The 24,251-nt window shown below is 43.6% G+C and overlaps 1 protein-coding gene across 6 annotated transcripts in view; it reads left to right on the top strand.

Moving 5' to 3' along the window:
* The window catches only part of LOC118220801 (gamma-adducin-like), a 55,294-nt gene extending 33,000 nt beyond the window's left edge, over positions 1 to 22,294 (top strand). For 3 of the 6 annotated variants that reach the window (XM_035405049.1, XM_035405050.1, XM_035405047.1), the window contains exons 3-16: positions 2,178 to 2,316; positions 3,942 to 4,093; positions 4,483 to 4,563; positions 7,418 to 7,567; positions 7,999 to 8,142; positions 8,507 to 8,605; positions 10,325 to 10,498; positions 12,169 to 12,429; positions 13,350 to 13,466; positions 14,056 to 14,145; positions 14,911 to 14,928; positions 16,304 to 16,424; positions 17,828 to 17,920; positions 19,333 to 22,294. In XM_035405049.1, coding sequence (XP_035260940.1) covers positions 2,178 to 2,316; positions 3,942 to 4,093; positions 4,483 to 4,563; positions 7,418 to 7,567; positions 7,999 to 8,142; positions 8,507 to 8,605; positions 10,325 to 10,498; positions 12,169 to 12,429; positions 13,350 to 13,466; positions 14,056 to 14,145; positions 14,911 to 14,928; positions 16,304 to 16,424; positions 17,828 to 17,920; positions 19,333 to 19,583 — 1,890 coding nt within the window. In that variant the 3' untranslated portion in view covers positions 19,584 to 22,294. The remainder of the gene's footprint in view (positions 1 to 2,177; positions 2,317 to 3,941; positions 4,094 to 4,482; positions 4,564 to 7,417; positions 7,568 to 7,998; positions 8,143 to 8,506; positions 8,606 to 10,324; positions 10,499 to 12,168; positions 12,430 to 13,349; positions 13,467 to 14,055; positions 14,146 to 14,910; positions 14,929 to 16,303; positions 16,425 to 17,827; positions 17,921 to 19,332) is intronic. The other 3 variants (XM_035405051.1, XM_035405052.1, XM_035405053.1) reach the window with 3 other exon arrangements.
* The last annotated feature ends 1,957 nt before the right edge of the window (positions 22,295 to 24,251 follow it).

The following is a 24,251-nucleotide window of genomic DNA, read 5'->3' as shown; positions in this document are numbered from 1 at the left end:
CAGGCAGGGAAGTCTGAGGGCCAGACTGGGAACAGTGACCGTAATGAGCTGTCGCGGCAGACAGGATATGTCCAGCTCTGTAAATCAGAATGAAAGCATCGCGCGAGTGCGTATGAAAGAGGGCGCCTCCGTGGCCCTGTCGGAAGTCCGGGCTGAGCTGAAACGGGCCAGGGCCCAGATCTGCTGCCCCCGCGTCGCGGAGCGTGGGTATAGCCGCCGAGCCATCGCCATGGGTACCGTGCCGGCAGAGGCAGCGGAATGTCTGGCTTTTTGTCAAGGACGCGGGGTCTGGTCTGGTTCTGGAAAGATACGCGGGGTTATGCGACGCACTGTGGGCACACATCGACGATAGCCTGCCTCTGTTGGGGATTCCCACGCTGAAACTTTAACTGGTGTTACACTATAAGTTGGTGGGTGTGTCTTATGTGAAGTGCTGCTGTAGGTAGCTGAAGTAAAAGCACAATAAGAAGGGGATTTCACGTGCTTAGAGGAGTCTTTTTTTATGTGGAAAATGGTTACGGTCAGTAAAAGTGTTTTTGATACCGTACAGAATCGTGGCACTCTCACTAGTCTGGCTGCTGCCTCCTTAAATTAGTTTGAGTTCAGTTACTAGGCAACCCCTCAGTGCAGCTGTATTGATTAAGAGCTCAGACAAAAGGCTGCAAGTTGTGCCTTATGTCCCGGCCAGTGAATTTGGGGATTGATTCCAGATAAGAACCTCTTGTCCTTTTGATAATGGTATGCAGCCATAGAAATGTATAATTGTTTGGCAATCGCCATTATCCAGAGCAGCGCCGTTGGCCTGGCTCACAGGAGCAGTAAGAATGGAGAGAGGAACACAGCGAGAGGATTCAGCACCACATTAATTGCAGCTGTAAATTAACGCGATTAATAGTGTTCCGCTGGAATTCACGCTCTTTAGGCTATATCACAGCAGATGCACACGTTATGGGGATTTCCCTGTATCTGAATCGGATAAATTTAATAATGATGTGTCAGTAAATATTCTGTAATAGTGTCTTAAATAGCGTGTTAATTATGAATGTTGAGCCAGCAGAAATGCTAGGGATTCCTCTGAGCTGAAAATGAGTGGGTGCCAGCCTATTGTGTAACTTCCACAGTGGAGAGGACTCGGCATTGAAAGCGGCACACAAAAAGATAATAGTCTTGATTCGATCCGGATGACGTGTATGGCCGTTACCTCGTCCCGGTGTGTTTGAGTGTTTGTCCCAAGGCACGGCTCATTGCATTTTCTATAGTAACCAACCCCCGAGTGTCATCTGTGCTGCTTTTCAGAGTCGCACCATGGGCGACGTGCTGCGTTTAATAGATGTGTCCTTTCAGCTGTTTGTTCTAATGAGCTTTGTGAGTGTTCTGCGCAGTACCTATATATTATCTTTAGGGGTCAAGAGAAGTTGGTTCACCAAGTTGTAAAAGATTAAAATATCTCCTTTGATGTCGCCTCAAAACTGTTTAACTTCTGAAGAAACCAAACTAAAAATAAGGCCTCTTCAAAATATATTTTACTTTTGGTTCACCCCTTCCCAGTCCGTGGAATGTTTTTGGATTCATTTGTGTGTGTGTGTGTGTGTGTACCTGTGTGAATGCGTGTATTCTCACATTGATTAAGCATATTTCTCTCGCATTCTCCCTCTCACTCTCTCTCTCTCTTTTTCTCCCTCTTATCCTCCCGCATTCTGTTTTATCACACTTTATCTGTCAGAAGAGATTATACTTGTACATGGTGTACATTGCACTGGTTGTCCCAACATATCATACCAGTACTAAACATGCCATTGGAAGTTTTACTCGCACATGTTATAGAACCAGATTTTGGTTAATTTCCATCTCCTTTCCCCTTTCCCCCCCTTAATCCAGTAGTGTTGTCTGTCTCAGTGTAGCGAAACGGCAGAAGCCATGCCGTTGGGCTAAACGAGCTCTCACGAGACACAACCGGTGTTTATCCCAGACAAAGAGACTCGGGGTGTTTGCCTCTTAATGCGCTTCGAGCTGCAACAAGTTGCCAAGGAGGACAGGCGGGCCAGCCCCGGGACGGGGATGAGAAATCCGTTACACCGGGGCTCGCTAGAAGACCGCGAGTCTGAGGAACGAGGTTTTAATCCGGTGCTTCTCTCTCTCTCCCCCCTTCTCTCTCCCTCCCTCTCTCTGGTTTACAGGCCTTTAAGGATGAGCTGGAAGGCCTGATCCAGGAGCAGATGAACAAGGGAAATAACCCCTCGGGGCTGCTAGCCTTGAGGCAGATCGCAGACTTCTTCATGGCCAGTAGTGTGGCCGGCTTCTCCACGTCTCCCCTGAGTGAGTGCCTGTAGCCAGTATCAACAGTCAACTATTCTCCTTGCACACGCATGTGATGCATGCTTACTAGCTCCTCACATTTTAAGAAGTCAGTAGTAGTTCCAGTGGTTCCACTCTTGTTTTTAGCCTACATGTTTCGGTATATTAATATATGATTTATTTTTGAAGTGAAAAGGCTTTTCACTGTGCTCTATACATGATATATAATGCCACTTATTAGCCTAATCAAGTATTTTTCCAAGCTTGTGAGTGTGAGGTAGGTGTAGAAAGGCAGTTCAAGTGGAGTCCATACTTTGTTTATTGCATTCGTTTCTGGTTTTCCACTTTTCCCCATCCCTGAAATCCCCTCACGGTCATGACTTTGGTATGCAGAACTAATGTTCAGTCACTGGAGTGTAATAGAGTGGCCCTGTGTATATTCCCTAGTATTCATACCACAGATGCTTCTTAGTGTCTGATAAGAATGACTGGAATGAGAAAATGTAGACCGTGATGCCAAAGGCCTTGTTTACACATAGTTTAAGCCATAACTGTTTAAAGACAAGCTGAGTGTTGGTTGTCTTGTGCTTCAGTCGAATTAGAATGGAGCTAAATGGAATGTGTGAGTCCTGTTTTCTTATTCAGTTACTTTTGGACTGCATAGATGTGAAAATGTCACAACCTTAGATCTGATTTAAAGATATCTCAGTAATTCTAACGTATATGAGTGTGTGTCCGTTCATAGTTCTCAAAACCAAAAACATGAAAAAAGTCCTACTTCACCATCTGAAGCATGGGTCTCAAAGTTTGATCCTGGAGGGTGACAGTCCATGCTCGTTTTTGTGATTTCTTTTCAATCAGCAGTCAATTAGGCCTTGGAAACAGGGTGTTCTGACTCTTTAGCCAATCAATGAATTATCATTTTACCTGTGGAAATACTGTACATAAAAAAAAAAACAAACGGCTGACACAGCAGCCCTCCAGTATTTCAGTCTGAGGTCCCTGTTCTGTAGTGTTTCAAAAGGCTCCCCTGGAACAAAGTCCACCCCCCCCCCCCCCAGTTTAACTAATACTGCTCCCATGATCACCCTTGTTTAAAAAAAGAAAAAGAAAATTCCAGAAAAAGCCTTTTGCAATCCCTTTTGTTCAGTTTTGTATTTTTGTTTTGTGAAAATGTTTTCTTTTCTTTTCTGTTAGTAAAACAGTTGGAGAGAGCCAACCAGTTCTGCAGAATGCTTGATTCTATACAAGTCAATAACAGTGTATCCCAAACCACCATAATGCATTTTTACTCAGCTTTTGTTAGTCACAGTCACTTGTGGGGACTGTTTACACTTTCCCCTGGTTGAAAAGGGTTTTGCTCTTTATTGGTACTTTCAACAAAAGAGCACGGTGTATTGCAAATCACCATAATATATGTTTATTTAATGCTATTGCTGGAGTCCCTTTACAAAGGTCATTACACTATGCCCTGTTGTGCCAAGTCTCCACAAAGGAGAAACATTGGTAAATGTTTCATCTGGGTTCTATGTAATAAGGCCATGGTAGCTTGCCTTAATATGACATATAGCATATTTTTGTATAAAACATGTTGGGAAAATCATTCAAAAATGAATATTGTTTAACCTTTCTACCCTTCACCACAGGCCTTGGAATGGTTACTCCTATCAATGACATGTATGGAACCGAGCCTTCCACTATGGTGAAGGGGGAAAAACAAACTCGCTGCAAACTGGCCAGCCTGTACCGACTGGTAGACATGTTCAGCTGGGCACACTTGGCTAGCTCCTACATCACAGTAAGTACAGCTCGCAACCTCTCCCCAGGAACCCCGGCATCTGAAAACCTCTGTGGTCACATCTCTCGCTTATGTTCATATTTCTCTCTCTCTCTCTCAGCGAGGTGATAGATGCGAAGAGTCCATGAATCCCATAAATCTGTAGCAATACTATGCTTTTGCTTAAAAAACACCCACATGCTTATGACTCACCCAATATAAAACCAGTGTTTCTCTTCCTGCATTTATTGTTATGCTTTATTACCAAGTTTCAGCTGGAAGTGCTTATTTCCATGATTGAAATGACTCGGTCCATATTCATTTTTTGTGACAGTGAAAAGGCACATTCTGTATGAAAACAAATTCATGTTTTGTGCTTGTAACTCAGCTCCTTATTTCCCTCTTGGTAGGTCCGGGTCAGCAAAGAACAGGACCACATTCTGATTCTTCCCAGAGGCCTGTCTTTCGCCGAAGCCACGGCAGCAAATTTGGTGAGCGAGGCATAATTACAAAGATGTGTTTCTGTGCCAAACGTCACAAGCTACTCAAAAATACAGGCTTGTAGCAGGTGCTGGAATTTGTTTCGTTTTTTTTTTTTAATTGGCAGAGCTTCACAGCAGTTCTGAGGAGTGTCCCGCCAAATTGCGCCCCAGTTTTTGAGTTCTAGGTAATCAGTGGTTCGTTTGGCTAAATTATGCATAATTGGTATGAGATTAACTGGAATCCAAACTTTTAGCTAGTTCACAAATATGTGGAAACATGGGACAAAGGAAAAGTTTTGTTTGCAGAACAATCCAATAAAAGTGGTATTAGAGTAGCTTTTTTGTTAATAATAAAGAGAACATGCCCTCCTACTGAAGTAATCAAATACTGAAACAGACAGTGGAAAAATATGTTTGTTGTATGTTTAAGAATGCTACTCATGGTTATTTTGTGCTTAGAGAAAGCCACAGAAATTGATTGAGGGTATTTGTCAAACAAATAAATTCTGTAAAGTTGGCTGCTTTATGTGCTTCATAGTCCTGGATGCAAATGATCAGGGAGTGTATTTGTATGTGTGACCAAATGTGACGGACAGACTGAGCGAGAGATTATCTTCACGGTGTCGTCTGCCCCACTAGGGCGATGTTCCGTTTTAGGGCAGGTGTCTCTGACATTTTCAGTGGTCGCTCCCAGTATTCGCAGCAAGACTATCACATTCACTGAAAGACTCGGCGCTGTGCGGATTTAAAGAGACCTTGCACTGAGCTTTTAAAAATGTTGTTATTTGGGAGGTTTGGAAGCGGGGGAGGGGGGGAGCGGGTTAGTGGGGGCACGCCTTTACCTCCGGGAAGCCGGGCTCAGTATATCTGTACAAGGTGGAAGGGTCATGTGGGCGGGACGTGTTCTGGCACCCCTGGCGGGTGCGACACAGCTGGCTGCCCAAGGTGAAGGAGAGGACATCTGCAGGGCGTCGCCCTGTAGCTTAATAAAAGCACTTCCTTTAATAAAAGGATGTACACAAATAAAAAAACAGGAACCGGACAGACACTCTTCATATTGGCTATGCCTTCTGCCTTGACATTTTTGACTTCTGCTGCCTCTGTTGGTAGAACATTGTTCCCATGGTATCTTGCTTAGCAAAACAGTGATTGATGGACTCAACAGTCAATGCCAAAGCCAAAAGTTCTCTTAACAACAATAACCCAATTTACGTCATTGTGACATTCAGCTTTTCTGGTGTAGCTTTCATATTTCTTTATTCCCTTAACTGGATCCTGTTGGCATTTCTTCATGAAGAAGGGTCTCATTTACTGAAGTTGTGATCTGATACAGAATTGAAGAACTAAAACAAATTAAGCGCCCAAAGACTTAAACAGTGTAAATTGTAAAGCGCAATGCCTTTCCTGTGTAAAATTATCACAGTTCCCAATTCCTGACCCTCTATAGCAACACAAAAGCAAGGCGTGATTGGCTTTCCTCGGATCCTAGCTGTCCCACATGTTGTATATGCAAGTTTAATTCAGCCTCCATGGTTTTATTTCACCGATCAATAGCACTTGTTTTGATCTGCCCATCGAAGCCATTCCTGGCCTCAGGAAATGACATCACCGGAGTGGTTTGAATTATGTGTAATCATTAATGCCAGCTGTACAGAGACCACAGAGACACAGTGGTGTAAACGGAGTGAGAGCTGTCTCTTACCAGAACTGTGGGCTCAGGGTGATTTAAAAAAAACAAAAACAAAAAAAACATTTTTTTTGCATATTGGTGCTGAAAATCACCTTGCACTTTTGTCGCATAAAAGGACCCTTTTGAGTTTTAAGACTAGTTTACTCAAATCTGTTTTTTGAGAGTACAGCCGATTGAGCTGTACACAGCTTCTACAGACGTGGCTGTTAGGTGGTGTGCTCATGAAGATGTTGGTTTCTTAGGGGTGTACCTTATGATCAGTAAACACCAGATGCATGTCACGCTTGCTTGACCTTGTTTCGTGTCATTCCTCTAGTACACTAAACCTCAGTACATTTAGAGAAATTGATCTGAAGTTTGTTTTAATAATGGTGCTGTTGAACACAGAAGAGCCAGTAGGCAGTCCAGTTCAGAGTGTAGCAGACAGACATTCGATCGCCATGCATCCCAGCAGCTGTGGGTTAAGGGTGAAACTGCCAGACTGAATTAAGCACGGCCCGCTGAAAGGTCAAGGACAGTCCGTGCTCTCAGAATTCCATTCAGTCTGGCCCTCGTTTTATTGATCAGATCCAATCTGTTCTGTCTGTTGTCTAGAGAGTGGTGTTGCATAATAATTATTGGCGCCTTAAAAATCAGTATTTGCATCTGGGAAGAATACCGTGCGCTGATGGCCAACCTAGTTCTAACTGTTGCTGGGTGATTTTCTAAGCAGGAAGCAGCAGCTCTTTGGTCGAGCCACATGCAGACCTGCCTGCATAACAACTGATAGCTGTGTCGTTCGCCGGTAATGAATTCATCATGTCGGACGTTAATTTATTATTAATGCAGCTTCTTGACAGATGATGCTCATTTTCCCCATAATAACATTGTAACGCAGTTTAAAAAGCTGTTATAAATCTGATCGACTCATAATACAGTTGCAGCTGCGAGTCATTCAGTAGTAAACAACTTGGTTCAGTGATAAAAATCAGACCAGCATCACCAGCATTGTTTGGACCTTAAGCTGCGTAACGATGCTGGTCAAACAGTAGCATTAGTATTGTCTCGCTAAGACGGTCACAAGGTATTTAAGAGCCGGCATTTCTGCTTAGCTCGGGAGAACCGAAACCCGCCCCGAAGCAGGTTCTGACTGCTGCGTGTGCTGTTCCCACGGCCCCCTCCCTCACCCTCCAGGTCAAAGTCAACATCATCGGGGAGGTGGTGGACCAGGGATCCACCAACCTGCAGATCGACCACTCCGGGTTCAGCCCCCACGCCGCCATCTACTCCATGCGCCCGGACGCCCGGTGCATCGTCCACATCCACACCCCCGCCACCGCCGCTGTGAGTTACCGCACCCCACTGCACCTGCACGAGGCTGTACCTCACACAGTAATATTTGGCACCGTGGGCGGCTCCGTGGTGCAGCGTTAGCACTGTTGCCGGTTCCAGCCGGATCCTTTGTGTGGAGTGGCTGCCCAGTGCTGCTAAGTAACTAGGATGGGTCATGCAGAGGACAAATTACCCCACAGGGTTCAATAAAGTGTATCTCTAACTTACCAGCAGGCCTGTTAGACAGACACATGGGGAGTTGGTTACATTTGCCATTTTTATTTGTACTAAAAAGCCTTTGAAGTTATATAAATTTTTGTAGACTTTTTTTATTTTATTTTATTTTTATTTTTTATTTTTATTTTTTCCCTAAGTTTTTCCCTGAAGCTGTTAAGTAACACTGTGTGTGATGCCATGTTCTTTTTAACCCAAAAAACCCGCAGGTGTCGTCTATGAAATGTGGAATCCTCCCCATATCCCAAGAGGCCCTCTGTCTGGGAGATATTGCGTACTACAACTACCAAGGGAGCCTCGACGGGCAGGAGGAGAGGCTCGAGCTCCAGAAAGCCTTAGGCCCATCCGCCAAGGTACTACTCCCCCAGGAACAGCTGCCGATAGCGCCTTGTTGCATCACATTTTGTATCTCCAGAGATTCTTTGGACCAGCCAAATAGTCAGCTGTTGTTTTCCTTTTGTGATCTTTGCTTCCAAAATGCAGGAGGCTCTGATTGGTAAGAACTGTGTCCAGGGCTGTGTTTCAGTTCATTTTTATTTGTGAGGCGGTGTGCCCAAGGGCAGAACATTTTTCGCCACAGTATTTATAAAATGCATTTTCACATTTACATTTTTTGGAATATTTATGAAATTAAAAAACTGGAATATTTCCGCTTCAACCATAGAGAGTTAGGATTTTAAATGTTGAAATCTTCTAATTGGTTCATATGTTTTCCAGGTTCTGGTTCTGAGGAATCATGGGATGGTTGCTCTGGGTGAAACCATAGAAGAGGCCTTTTATTACATTTACAACGCCCAGTACGCCTGCGAAATCCAGGTACGAACATTGGTCAAGTGCACACGTGCCACACAGCACCTCTTAGGCACAGTTGGCTCATGTCATCTCAATCACATCACAATCTATGTTCATCAGCAATAGATACGGAAACGTGTATGTGTTTTGATTGCTATTTGCTGGCATGGCAGCTGTTGGTGTAGTTTTAAGGGTGATATTTGGTGTTGAATGTCTCAAACCAGGTGTCAGGTGTCATTTTTATCTATGGGGGGAAAAAACAACGCTTTTCGCAGATTAGTTTGCCATTTTTGGCTGCGTTTCTTAGCCTTCTTATTGATGCTGGCCAACTGTTGTGAGAAATAGTCCTTTTCCCCAATCCTTTAAAAAGAAAATGTCTTGTATGAAAACCAGCAGCTTCTTTTATCATATCCGATAGGAAGACCACTTCAAATGCGAGTGTACACCAGAAGGGAACTTATGACCTACTAAGCATCCGTTTCAACAAACCAGAGGTTAACATATTATGTATGTTGGTCCAGAGGAGTTTTGGCCAGAATACTGTTCTCTCTGCTGTGACCCTCCCTGGAAGGGGGGGTGAGTTTTGCTGGGGATGGGGTTGCTTGTGGCGCTTCAAGCGATGAGGGCAATCACTCAAACATAAATCAGGCCTTTTTTCCGAACTTCATTCCAAAAAAATCATTGGTGAACTTCCAAGGGCACATCAGTGAAAAGCAATTCACAATCTTACAAGAGGAGGATGCAAGGGATGATCATGCGAATAATAAAATACAAACTGAAATATAGAAATAGAAATGAAGGGAAAGTAAACACAAGTCTGAGCACAGCCGGATTTGAGACCTGGATATCCGAAACGACAGGGGGCTGATTAATGAGTTGGTCTTAAGGGGCAAAAAACACAGAAAAATACCAAGGTCAGTATACCGAGACGTGGGAGTGGCCACCGGCCCCTGGCCCGGACGTCCCACGGCAGGATGCTCGCGCAGTTTCAGGAAGCGAGTCCCGTCAGCCGAATATATCCTTGTGCTTGAGCTGATCGTTTACTTATAAAAAATATTTTGTATTTTTCCTCCATTTATGTTCGCTAGTGGCTTGACAAACGGCTTTAATTATTGTTTTAATGGTTTTGTTGTATTTGCCTTGCCCCTTCTCTGGCACAGCCGTGCAAAGATAATCAGTGATCACTTTTTATGTTGCAGGGTTTTTTTTTTTTTTTAACTGACGCAGTTGGTTCTCAGTTTACAGTTTGATGAATTAAAGTGTTTTTAGGAGTGGCTTTTCAGCAAAACTAAAGCTTTGTCTGAACTGTCAAAGGAATGCCTGTTTGTGCATGTATTGAAATGCAGCAGTTAAACAGTGACTTATATTTTATTATGTTTTACGTGCCACGCTTTGGCATTTGCGCTGGAATCAATACCTGCTATTGTTCAAACCTGCAACAGGACTGCCGTGTTTTTTAGGTTACAGTGGGTGAACATTAATTTGTGAATTCATGGGAAATTGCTCTGGGTTATGGGTGCGACCCTTTGGTGTAATAAGCATCACAAAATCCATGTTTGAATCTGAGCCATCAAAACAAACCGAACAACGATCCACAATTCAAAGCCTATTTACACTCTAAAAAGAAACCATAGCGAATGACTAGTGAAAGAAATGTCCTTGAGTCCTGGTCCCATTGCTTCCTGCGATACCTTCATAGGTGCAATTATATTGAAAGCGTTTATTTCTTAAATTTGTTTTTAGGTGAGCGCCTTCTCCTGTGCCGGAGGTGTGGATAATTTAATAGTGCTGGACATGGAGAAGTACAAGGCGCGGACCCACGGGGTGACCATGGCTGAGATCAACATGGGCAGCCAGCAGAAGTGGAGGCTTGGAGAAATGGAGTTCGAGTCACTTATGAGGATGCTGGACAATCTGGTGAGTGTGTGAGTGTATTGCGTTTTGAGTGTGTGTTGAAATATATTGATTTCCATCCATCCATCCATCCGTCCATCCATCCATCATCTGTACCCGCTTATCCTGAGCAGGGTCGCGGGGGGTGCTGGAGCCTATCCCAGCCTGCATTGGGCGATAGGCAGGAATACACACTGGACAGGCCGCCGATCTATCTATTGATTTCATAGCCTAAATATAAAGAATTTTTTTAAATGTTCTAAATAATAGCAGATATTGTTGAACCGTTATTGTAGTGATTTTGCCACGGTCTGTAAAACTCAAAGCCGAAATAGGCTGGGCGAAATACAGTTCTGAGATCGGATCAATATATTGATCGATTTGCTGTGGTGTCTGACAGGTCTGGGTCAGTGAGAGTAGTTACTCAGCGGACTGTTGTGGTCTGTTGTTTGATCACTACGGTGACCCTGCCTACTAAGGTCATGACCTTTGGGGTGTACAGCCGGACAAAAACACGGGCCTGGCACGGTGCCCGAAGGCCACCGGCAATCACTCATCCCTAACTGCCCCGCACCCTGCGAGGACAGAGTGCCGACCTGACCTGTTTGTGCGGTCAGCGTTTGGACACCTCGGCATCCCGCCTCCCCACCGCGGTTAGACCGCAGCCGAGCCTGCAGCACAGCTGTGGGTTTTAAGGAGCGGAGACCGCGCGGTCATATGGAGCCGATCGAGCGGAAAACCCGGCATCTGTTCGCTGGCACCTGTCGGCGGCACTTCCTCCGCTCGTTTCTCCGGTCGTAACGGTGCCAGCTGCCGCCTGTGGCGATGCGTAACCCACACGATCCATCACTGCACACTCAATCATAACGGCACTACTTTTTTACAGAATTACAACTTTCTTATTTTTTTTAACCGCTTAGGCTGGCCTGCAGGATTGCGTGCAGATAGCCGCAGAATTTTGGTTGCACCATGGTTGTATAATCATTCCCATTTTCCCTTTCTTTCTCCTGGCCCCAATTTGGAACATCCAGTTATAGTAGCATCATACTTGAAGCCCATCCACTCTTCGCAATTGCTTCCAGCTGTATAAATGCATACCATGTAAATGCTATGTAAAAAGTTGTGCAAGTGGCTCTGGATAAGAGCATCTGCTAAATGCCTGTAATGTCATGTAATGAGCCAGCTAATGACATAGTCATGGCTACTTTAACTGGAATCATCGAACTCTGTAGGTACAGTGCATCGGATGTTATAGTTATGCTCAAACTGTTATAGTTATGCACTGACAAACTGTATTGCACTATGAGGAATAATGGACATCTGTGGGGCATCTGTCTGTCTCCTTTTTGTATTTCTATTCTATGGATGTGTATGTTCAGTCACATTTTAACGTTTGCATAAAGAGCTCTTGTAAGAGCCTAAAATGCATTTAGCGCAACCTTCTTAGCTGTGTTTTTTTAAATGTTTACTTTTGACAAAGATGCGGAATCTAGGCTTGTGCCAGTCTGAGGCGAGTTCATGATTTATGGAAGTGCCACCTGTTCCCCACTTGCTTTTGTTTGCACGCAGTGCAAAAAAAAAATATTGACGTCCTATAAAAGTCCTTGAGTTACGGGAGTATGTTTTAGCCGTTGGTGAAAACTTCAGGAAGTGACATCGTCGTCTGAAGCACTGCCGTCTCTCCTTTCGCCCAGGGTTACCGGACGGGCTACGCCTACAGGCACCCCATAATAAGAGAGAAGCCCCGGCACAAGAGCGACGTGGAGATCCCCGCCACGGTGACGGCCTTCATGTTCGACGAGGAGGAGGGCGTGCCGCGCTTCCCCTTCAAGTTCCTGGCGCACCGGCAGCAGAGGGAGAAGACCAGGTGGCTCAACTCGCCCAACAGCTACATGAGGGTGAACGTGACCGAGGGCTCGGTCAGCGAGGAGAGCAGCGCCAGGACGAAGACGATGGTGAGCGCCAAGATATTTCCACTCCTTAATGACGTCATAAACAACCACAGCATATCTACAGAACTTGAGGCAATGATTATGGAAATCACGATATGCAGCCCCAAGATAATAGCGATGTTTATCACAATACTTCTATAACAATATATACAACAATATTTATAGGCCTTTAAGAAATGATGTAACATGATATGATGTAACATGATAGCGTGGTATTTCCTGTTTCGTCAGGGAATAGTGATGTGTCATGCAGTATTTGCTGTTCCTTGAATTTTGCCAGTGCCATAAACAAGTATGAGGATTGAGACCACATGAAGTTAATTGAAAAAGCATTATTAAATTACACCAGAATTGATTTTTTTTTTAAAGATGGACACGCATACAATGAAACTACTTACATGTATGAGGGAAATATCACCCAATGATTCGAGCACCTTTCGCTGCAGAAAACATTACTCTGTCATAATCATGAGCCTGAAGCATTCTCCAATAATGATAAAATATTACATTTTAAATGATAACTTTTGCTTTTTAAGTCATTTGTACGCAATAGCTTGAGTTGTAAGGATACATTTTGACCAACTGCTCGCCTCAGTGTGTGTTCTGCTCAGACTCTCTGCTGCTCAGTGCCTGGAAGCAATAGAATTTACTGTAGGCTGTGTGATTGGAGCTGACTGGGTCAGCAATGCAACCTTTTAGTCCTGGTTATTTGTGCTCTATGTTAGACTGTCCTCTTGTGGAAGCCAAGAGAACTGGCTTCCAGATTTCGAGCCCAGGCAAAAAAAAAAAGGTTGTGTGTGATGTGAACTGAACTGATGCAGTGTTTCCTGAGGCCATGAATTTTATCCTTCTGCATAATTTAACACTAAGGTGATTGGTTATGAAATAAATTCCATTCATGTGTGCGTCTATTTTTGCACCAGTGGATGAAGTCAGAAGATGCCAGCAATGGCAGTGGCACTCCAATCAGAATTGAGGACCCCAACCAGTTTGTTCCTCTGAACACAAACCCCAATGACGTGCTGGAGAAAAGAAACAAGGTGGGGACTGACGTGACTTTGCTCACATTCTCGCCCTGAGAGGTTTGGCTGTGTGTCTAGCCTGTGGATTTAGCATGCCGTGGGATGTTTCAGCCAAAGCCAATGTTGTCAGGGTCAAAGGTTGTGTGCGTTATAACTGCAGAGCCAATTCCAGAACTTCTCCAAGAAGAATAAAGGAGGAGAGGCAATTTCCCTCAACTCCAGTCGTCATGGTTGAGATCCTTATTAAATTGGGTTGAAATGTAATTCTGCAAGTGTAGAGCAATCCCTGCCACCAAAAATGAATGGCTCATCTAAAACCCTACTCCTGTTCTTTAGGGTGAAATAGCTTCAAGCACATCCTGTTCTTCACGTAAATAGTGATTGACAAGCGTAAGAAATGTTGATCACAGTGAGGAATATTGAGCACGGGAGGAATGAACATTGCAGAGCATATGGGTTCACTGACAGATGGGGCCAGCCTATCAGTATCACTGTGGGCTCTGGGTTTACCCAATTGTTCAGCTCTTCAGCACTTTTCAGAGTTTGGCAGAAACCCACGCAGAGGGTTTCGTGGTTTTCTCTCTCTAAATTTGAGCGCCCGTTGCAGATCAGGGAGCAGAACAGATTCGACCTGATGACAGCTGGACCCCAGTCTCAGCTGTTGGCCGGCATCGTTGTGGACAGGACACCTGGGCCCGTGAGTATTTCCCTCATACGCAAGTCTGACTCTTTATACCAATCAAACCGTAAACTGTTCTCAAAGGACCTCCGTCTGCTGTCAGTTTTACAATGCTGGTGCCCTCAAACCTAGGCCTAGAGAACAACTGGATCTCCTGTTAGTTTTCATTAGCTCTTAACTTATCACTTAAATCAGCTAATTATACTTTCAGTTGCACCATTTCAGCTGGTTCCTTGGGCTTCGAATGGTGGTTTTTAAGGTGAATAGGAAAAACAGCGAGACCCTCTGGAGACTTCTGCTACAGTGTGTATAAAAGTACTAGTACAAGTAGACAGAAGAAACTCTTACTGCCTCACTTAAAATCAATGTAGTAGTACTGTTAAACTCATTAGCACTTGTTTTAAGAATGTAGGGTTTAAGTATCACAGTTGTTTCTGCATCATGAATGTACATCAGCGATTCCAACTAGTAATAAGTAATTGATAATATTAACCACCTCTGCCCAAGACTACAGTCTCTGAATATGGGTTCAGAAAATAAATTCTAACAGTCAGTAGGGAAATCATTAGGGAGAAACCAGAGCTGCATATACCTGTTCTACTGATAAGTATTTATTGACACCACTAGATGGAGCTATCTACTTTCTTTGTGAGCTGCTGGCCTCATTTAAAGGAGTGCCCCCTTACTTGGGGAAGTAGCTACAGGGAGGATACAGGTATAATACTAGAGGCCTTCAACTATCCTCTTTTTCATTTCCATCACATGGTCCTAATTTCACTGAAGGATCAGGTCTGCGTGAAGGTAAAATTATTAGCATGTTTCTGAATGCAGTGGTACTGTGTGTGTGAGTGTGTGTGCGCGCACACGTTTTTAATTGGCTTAATCTAATTATGTGGCGTTTCGTGTTCTGTTATCGTATATCACTCCATGTTGCAAGAGCAGCTCTGACCAGGATTTGAACATGCAACATTTTTGGTTACATGTGTAGTACTCGACCGTCTTTGCTACAAAGCTATCCTTTGTAGTTTTGTCATTTAAAAGCCTTAGAAAACATTCAATATCTACAGTCATTGCATTTTGCATGGGTGCTGGGGGTATGTGGATCAATTGGATGGGGTAATCCATCTTTACCCATGCTTCTGTATTGACCTTCAGTATTGACCTGTGCATGGGGGTCCAGCAGTGTAGCGTCACTCATTCCCCTTGTATTGTATTTCCGCTAATGTCGGGCCTTTCACGAGACCCCTCTCATTTAGCCGTAATTGAATTTAGTCGCAGCGAAACGGAATTGAAGGGCGGACACGCGTTTGCTGTAATCCCGCTAATGCGCGCAGCTGAGGTTCGCTGGGCTTAGGGACGTTTCGGGGGTTGGTGCAGCAGTGTACTCGTGACGTGGTGCCGTCTGCGTCGGCATGAAAAAAGCTTGTGTGTGTGCGTGTCAATCATACTGCTTTAAAATGTATAGACCATGGTTTATGAAATTCTAAAAGTGTGTGTGTGTGTGTGTGTGTGTGTGTAATATCACGTTTTTGGCATTTCTGGATATTGTATAGGTCAGAAGTGTGAATGTGTGTCTCTCTAAATATTAAATGTTTGCTGTGTTGTGATACAGTGTGGATAATGTATTTTTTAATTCAGTGATGATTGACTCTGTGCTATGCTTAAGATGGGACTTTGCTGTGAATTATGTCACTCACTTTCCTGTTACACACCTATACATCCATATCTGATCCTGAGCACGGTGTAGATGTGGAGTGTTTGCTGAAATCTGTGTGTGTGTGTTGTGTGCGTGTATGCATGTGTCTGTAGGTGCGGTGCAGTGGAATGTATGTGGGTTTTCATGCTTGGGTAGTTTGTGTATGTGTGTGTGTGTGTGTGTGTATGATATTTCATGGATGTATGTGCTCATACTGTGCAGTGCTTAAGTATTTGGACACTAGGACAATTTTTTTTTTTTGTTGTTTTGGGTCTGTACTCTGAGACTTTGGACTTAAAATAAAACCTACGAGGTTAAAGTGCAGACTGTCAGCTTTAATGTAAAGGAAAAGTATCACTGTTCAAATACTTAAGTCCTACACTATACATCACTGTTTCTGTATAGGTGCACATGCTCATTTGCACGTGTGGGTATGTGGTCTCCCATGCACGGTGTTAACCCTGCCGGCTTTGTACACAGCGCGTGATTCTGGACGATGAGCAGACAGGGCCCCTGCCTCCGAACCCCTTCAGTCAGCTGTCTGAGAGGGAGCTGGAGGAGTACAGGAGGAGAGTGGAGCGCCGACAGCTCGGACTCGAGGGTAAGCCCCGCCCCCCAAATCAAGGCCCGGCTCTATAGTGTGATGTCATGGGATGAATGTTCTAGAAGAAATAAGGTCAGCGAGGGCACGGTCAATATTTCACCTTGACGTTATTATTTAACCCGCATGCATGCGTGCGCACACACACACACACTCACACACACACATTGTGCGTGCCATTACAGAGAATTATTAATTCATTCATTGTTAGCTCACTGCAAAAAAAAAAAAAAGAAAATCATGAAACCATTCCCAGGAAAATCGATCCCGGTGAAAGGTGTTTGTTTACTAAGCCCGTCTGATTACTTGAGGTGTCCAGTCAAACGCTGCCCTGAGTTGGTTTGTAACTGATACACACTCTAAGTACGTTTTAATGAGAAAGTCTGTGCACTCTTGCACTCCAAACTCATTTCGGTGGTTACTGTTATGTCCCGGCCCTACAGAGGAGAGGCCGAACTGCGCCGGTGTAGCGTTAGCGTAAGTGGTTGTGCGTGAGCCCCGCGATGCCCGGTCAATGGTAATCTTATTATCGGGCGGGCGGAGGGTAGGTTCAGGGGACGATCGATGAAGTGCGGAAAGCAATATGTCTGAAAGGGGCTGCTATGCCATGCGGCAGTCGCGCACGTTGTTTTAGACCGTCGGGGTCTTTAAAAACATGACAGAGGCCGCTAACATGCTAGCACCGCGCTTAGGAGCCAACATGGAGTCCCAGCTGCGCATTGATCTCTTTTCTGATATGTATAATGCATGCATCACCTACCCCGTGCACCGAAGATGTCTGCTTTTCCACTTTCTAGATCAATGACTGAAGATTGTTCATGAAGCGACTGATCATACTTTCTTTTTTACAGAGAAGTCTGACAAGGCTGCGTCAGCTTGTTTAGGCCTAATATCCAGGAACATTAGGGTTAGTGTTAGCATTGCGGTTAATAATGCATTGGCAAGTAAGAGAAGGTGAGAGCAGGCTTAGGGTTTTCAGGGTTCACTCACCTGTTTCTGATGGTTTGATGGTTGTGAAGCGCATGCCCATGCACATGCTCGCACACACACCCACACGCATGCACGCACACACACGCGCACACGCACACACACAGCATTGTAAACTAACCTACAGCTTCCTCCCATCCCCACAACCCTTGAATGTTTGATTTTCCTCCTAGTGCATTTGTCTAATTAAATAAAGATCTTGACGCGACAAAAGCTTCATACATCATGACGTGTGGCAGTGAACGGATGGGTCAGCATCCTTCAGGCGCCTGCGCTTGATGTATGTACTCATTTAAGCGCTATCGGTAGAGAGAGGGTTTCACACATTGACCCCCTGCTAATCCCTCCAGATGTATTGACCTGCTGTGCATGGCGGCTAACCCTGTCTGCGTACACTAAACTGTGCCCCTCCACAGATGCCGAGCACGAGCTAACGTCCGATGACGGTTCCACTCTCTCTCAGTCTCTGTCACAAACTCAGTCTCCGCAAATAACTCCGGCAAATGAAGGTATCAGAGAGAACTGAGAGAGATAAGCTGATGAAGAGCGAATCTGTGTATGTGTGGGACTGTGAGGCGTGTATGTGTGAGGGTGATTGAAGAGAGTCCTGTGTTAGAGTGTGTGTGTGTGTGTGTGTGTGTACGAGAGAGAGAGAATGTTTGTTGGCCTGAACAAACATTCTCCATTAAGTGTTACCTTGCTGTCCTAAAGATTAAATGGTAATTCTGTGTGCTTTGTTGCCCTGAAAACCAGAGATTCTCCTTTCACATAAGCTATTTCATGTTTTATTGCTCCTCTGTGATTCTGGAAAGTTATTTTAGGTGAATATTCTCAAAATGCCCCCTCTCCTGTCTGTGCTCTTGTTTAGAATTAAAAATATGGGGTAAGTCATTAGTCGCTTTTCTACCGCATGGTACCCGGCTCAACTCGACTCGACTCTACTCGACTTTTTTGGTTTTCCATCGGGCAAAAGTTGTGGATAGTACCTTTTTTGGTATAACTTCCGTCGAGGTACCAAGCGAGCTGAGGCGGTACCAAAAGGTGACGTGAAAACACTGCAGACCACTGATCGGTCAGAGCAACGCGTTTCATGCGGCATCGCTAATGACGACCAGCCACATTTGACGGGGGTACTACCTGCAGTGGATAAGGAAGTATCTGGTATCAAAGCAAGTAGAGTCAAGTCGAGTTGAGCCGGTACCATGTGGTGGAAAAGCGGCTATTTGCGCAATCAAAAGAAATCAGATTTTTTTGGGTCCTTTTCCACCCCTAATATTTGAGTAATAACGTAAAGCACAATCCCAACAAGTTCCTCAATTGGATAAAAGAAACTGCTCTACATATAGCAGTAACCATTGCGATTCATAGCAACATGACATTGTTGTTGCATCACCACCCGTTTGGCTTGATCTGGGGCTTTTGAAGTGTTGAGCTGGAGTAATTGCTACAAGGCACTCTTACCCTGTCGTAGCACCCTATGATCTGCTTGACTTATCTCTATATAATTGGTCAATATAAAGAACTCCCTTGATGATGTAATTTATATTCCATGTCACCCATTTTAGAGCTAAAAAAGAAGCAAACTGAAAGTATTGAAGAGAACTACAGTATAGGATTATTCAGATTATTGTATAGTATTTCCAGAATTCTTTTGCAGTCTCAAAACACTCAAATGAAAATGGGCCCCTTCTTGTTTGTTTTTCAACTTAGTTATTATTTTTTTAGCTTGGACTAAAAGTTTATGGCCATCCCTGGTTTACTGCTGAAATGCAACAAACCCTGGTGTAAAATCTGCAGTAAACCCGAATCTAGAACGGGGTCGCGTTTGCTCTGTGTTTGTCCGCTCGGTGTTGTGGCCTACTTAGCGCCCCGGCAGCTGTTACCGAGTCACAGCGTGACGCTCCGCTCCCGTCCTCCGCAGAGAACCACGCGGACGGCGTGCCCAACGGGAAGGGGGACGCGCACGACGCCGAGGACGACCTGAGCAAGCGCGTGAGCCGGCTCACCACCGGCGGCGAGAGCGTGGAGATCACCGTCAGGGGCGGGGAGACCATCGAGGAGGCCCTGACCCCCGACAGCTCCCCCTCCAAGTCCCCCAACAAGAAGAAGAAGAAGTTCCGCACTCCCTCCTTCCTGAAAAAGAACAAGAAGAAGGAGAAGGCCGAGGCCTGAGGAAAGGGCAGATCCTGTAGTTTGTTTGTTTCTTTTTTTATGGCGGATGGGAGCTGTGGGGGAGGGGGGGGGGTTGCTTGTAGTTTTTTTGTATTTAATTTCTTTTTCTTTCTAAACAATTGATTCAATTGATAAAAATGACACTGCGCGTATGGGGGGAGATGTTTATTGAATTGGCCGTTTTTGGGGTTTATTTTTGCCTTCTAAAGACAGGGAATAGGGGTTTGGTGTGCGAGATGTTTGGGGAGGAATTAGCACCTGATAAAAAAAGGAATCCCTGCTAAACTGGTTCTTCCACCGTCCCATTCTCTTCCACTGTGGGGCTCCTGAAATGTGAAATCCTCACTTTTTTATCTCCATTCCCCTCTCCCCTCCTCCCCCTCGTTTCATTGTATTTGGCCAACTGTGGAGGATTTGAATGTGTACAGACTGCAGTTCACTGCCCAGCAGAGATTTTCTTATGTATTCACGCTACCTTACAAAATCTCTGCCTTTGATGCAGACCATGCCTCTTTTGTTTGTTTTTGGGGGTTTTTATTCCCTTTCCCTTCCACTCATGTCCTGGTCACTTGATCTACAGTGAGACCCAGTGAGGTCCAGTTGGGAAAGCTAGGCAGCCGATGTTATGGGCCACACTGGAAAACTGTTATAAAGGAGAGAAAAAAAGAACGAACAGGGTTTTTAAAGATTGAATAGGCCTACTTATTGGGGTCTCCACAGGTCAAACGTCTGTGAGAACGCCATGCCTGTATTCATGTGTTCAAAGAAGCTATTAATTCTGCACTGACTTTGTTTTCAACCTGTGTAGCATTGTACCTGGAGCCTTTCTTCTCTCTTTTTGTTTTTGCCAAATGAAAAAAGAAAACATCACGTTTTAGTGAATTTTAAGCTCATCTTACAGTCTCTCTTTTAATCGCATTTTGATTTTAAAACACAAAAAAGTTGTGAAACAAACGTTTATTTTTCTTTTTTTTTTTAGAGAACACAAATCTGTATTCGTCCATTTTGTTTTATACTCTTTTCTTATACTTTTACAGACATCATGGATTTACGCATGTTTTGCAAGAGTCTAAATTTATATGGCTGACAATTTAGTAATGCCTGGTTTCTCAAATGATATATCATTGTTATAAAGGCATTGTAGCTCAGATTACTAAAATAAAATATATAAAGGATATATAGCATATATATATATATATTAAAAAAAACTGGATTAAGTGATTATAGATTTTTTAATGATATATTTTTATTTTACTGTGCTGCACTTTTATTGTGGTATATAACAAGTCACATGCAGTTTGGAGACGTAACCAAATGAAGGAAAACAGAGGGCAAAGGGACAGGTCGCGAAGGTTGTCGGAAGACTAGTCGCAGGACAGTGTATGGCGTACAATTTAGGCATTTGAAAGTGAGTTGTAGGACAAAGGTAAATGTTTGTGTTATGCATTGAAGTCTATATAGTTTAAGTTTGATAAAATGTTGATTCTATATATATATATATATATATATATATATATATATATATATATATATATACATACATATATTAGTATGCGTTTGTGTAAAGTACACATGCACACACACATGCATAGAAAAGCAGGCCATTGGAATGGGCCAGTGTTGGCATATACTTGTTATTTGGTGTGTTATAGCGTTGAAGCCATATATATTATCCTGTGTTTCGACCATTGAGACAAGGGTTGAGAGTAGATCTTCCTGCATGGGGTGGGCACCAGCATTGCAGTGTGGGCCCCAGGGTTACCCCCATCATCACCACCCATAAGTCACCCGTGCAACTGTGAAGGCTTACCCGCCAGCCCGTAACGGAATCAGTCACCAGATGTCATTCTGTTGCTTGTTTTGCCTGTCTCCCCTCCACCCAAACCCCACCCCACCCCCACCCTGACCCTGACCCTGCCCCTCACCTTCACCCCCACATTCTTTTTTTTTTTTTTTTCCTTTTCAGACGTTTTTCAAATAAACATTTCAGAGGCTCGGATTTGCTTCATTTGTAAACTCTGGGACGTATGCAGCACCACCGTGGCATTATTGTAGAAGCTGAGCTCAAGACTCCACCCAGAGATGTAATGGTGGATTTTCACTGGTTTGCGCATTTGCTTATAAACCCAGTGCTCATAATGTGAAGGTCTGGCTTGTGTATGAATGGAGAGGCGCATTGAAGCTGTGTTAATGGCATGTGGCTTCAAGGTGGGCTGAGCCTGAGGAGGGCAAAAAAAAAATACAGATTAGCAGACAAGGGTGCGAGTTTGCAGAAAAGAAGAGAACCTGACATGAACAGTTTTTTTTTTTTTTTTTTTGGTTTTTTCTTTTTTTAAGAATTTTTTTTTAAGAACATCTATGTAAAGCTTTAGAATTGTCTTTTGAATGGTCTCCATTCATCATTCATTATCAATATTTTTTGACATTGCTAAATTGAGAACTAAACTTTCATGTACCATTCCTGGGCATAGAGCGCCCCCCCAGGTGCATCGCTTTATTTCTCTACAGACATTTTGCACCTTGTTTTCGATGCAGCGTCACTTCCCATATATTTTTTTCTGTTTGTTTTGTTTGTTTTTGAAGCTTGGGCGTGCGAGGCCTCTGACCTGTGAAAGCTACAGAAGTGCTTATCTAATGAAATTGCTTTTAGATGTATGGCTGTATGGCTAATCCATGTAAATGCACAAATAAAACTATTTTAAGAAACTAAAGCCATTTTAAGTCTGTCACATGAAAGAAAATCTGCTCTAAAAACTGGGGAACCTAACTTAGTTTAACTTGTTAACATAATTTAACGATTTGCTGTTGTGTGGCCAGTTAACTGCTCATTGTTTCTAATATTGTTCAGTTGCAGCTCAGTTGTATTTCTTTTGTGGAGGGGAGGGTTTTCAACAACCATTCTTTGTTTTGTTTATTTTTAAATATATAAAGCTCTGAGAGTTATAATACATTTTATTTATGAAGTGCTTTTCCTACATTCAAAGCACTGTTCAGCACAGTAACCATGAACATAGATTAAACTTACATGAAGCAAGAAGTGTACAGAAGTGTGTGACGTTAATTCAGTGACAAAGAAAGAGAGAAGGACCATTCATTGCACATTGTCTTTATCTGAAGTCTTTATTCGAAATGTTTTCAGTTCAGGTTTCCATGTTAACCTGTCGTTTTTCTTTCATTTGGTTGTCACGACTTTATATACTGATTTAAAAAAACAAACATGCTTACAAGTACATGCAGTGGTACTTTGTCCTCACCTCACTGAAAACGCTGAGGGGCAACATAGTGTGATATTCTTCTGAAACATGCTTGTTGCATAAGATTGTGTGCATGATAAGAGTGGTATATTTCAGGCGCGGCCTGTTTTTTCAGGCATTGTGGTACTTGGCTGAGCGATCCTGAATGAATGCCTGTTTCCACCAAAGAGGCCCTCTTGATAAAGTAAGTCGGGATTGAGCTTTTGTAAAGATCTCATTTTCGATTTAAAAAGCTCTGTCTTATAAAGTCTCTGCCACCACAAAACATCCCTCAAGTTATGCCAACTTTGTAAGCCAATAAAAGTAGTGTGTCTTCCATTTCTTGGAAGAGATGACCTTGAAAGTGTGCCTTTGTGCCTTGATTGCTACTCCCACAGATGCAATATAGGAAATATGCAAGTGACACATCAGAAGTATATTCTGCTGCACGCAATTGTTTTGGGGCAGTATTTCCAATTTATTGCTCTTGTTTCTCCCTGGAATACTTTTCATTTGAGTTGGATTGTGTATTGAATAGTAATCCTTCAGAGTGTTGATGCAATAAAGCCCACTCAAAACCCAATCCTCTTTTAGATAAAGCCTCAGTGCAGCTCTGCTCAGTCGAGCACTCCTCTATAGTACCATTGGAACACACTGAACAATTTGCTACCTGCATAAATGAATGCTACAATCGTGGCACGCTGTGCAGTATTTTCCTTGGCTTCTGAAATTGAATGCGTCTGAACGGCAAGAGTTATTTTCTAAATCAACACACTATTTAATCTCGCAAAAGCTAATTATACAGTTTAACAATCATGGCAATATCTGGGCCCGAAGAGATTGCAGTGGTGACGCTCTTGAGAAAATTATGCAAATGTCCAATTCATGTCAAATTGATTCCTGATATTGTATTGTTGCCATCTGGAGACCATTTACAATGGAGAAAATACAAATGAATTGCAGGCATACATCAAGATTTATGTGGATGGGACCTAAGAAAAATCTATTCGCTGTGGTTCTTCAAATGTAAAGCAACCATGTCCTGGTGCTTGATTGTGATCTTTTACATGACAACAGTCTCCCAGCAACATGTGTGTTGTCACTGCGCACATACATTCTAAACACCGCGTGATAAAATATTAATCTTTCCTTACATTCACAATTATATTTATCATTATAAATACTTTAAGATACATAATCCAGTGTGTCACACTCTCGGTGGGGTGCCTTGTCCTTGTGGAATTGATGAAACACCAGGCAAGTATTTTGCCAGCAGCAAACCCTTTGTAGAAACGTAGTTTAAATGGCTTTCTTGTGACGAAACCCCAGATCCTCGAGAGAAGCGGGAACTATGGAGACAAGGGGGGGGGAGGGGGCGGGGGGAGGGGAGGGGAGGTCTCGCAGTCCTCTGCACTCCAGACAGATCCTCGCTGTG

Source organism: Anguilla anguilla, chromosome 2 (assembly GCF_013347855.1).
Source record: "Anguilla anguilla isolate fAngAng1 chromosome 2, fAngAng1.pri, whole genome shotgun sequence".
Classification (NCBI taxonomy): Eukaryota; Metazoa; Chordata; class Actinopteri; order Anguilliformes; family Anguillidae; genus Anguilla; species Anguilla anguilla.
The sequence above is the reverse complement of the archived record's forward strand: the minus strand, read 5'-3'. Positions and strand labels throughout refer to the sequence as shown.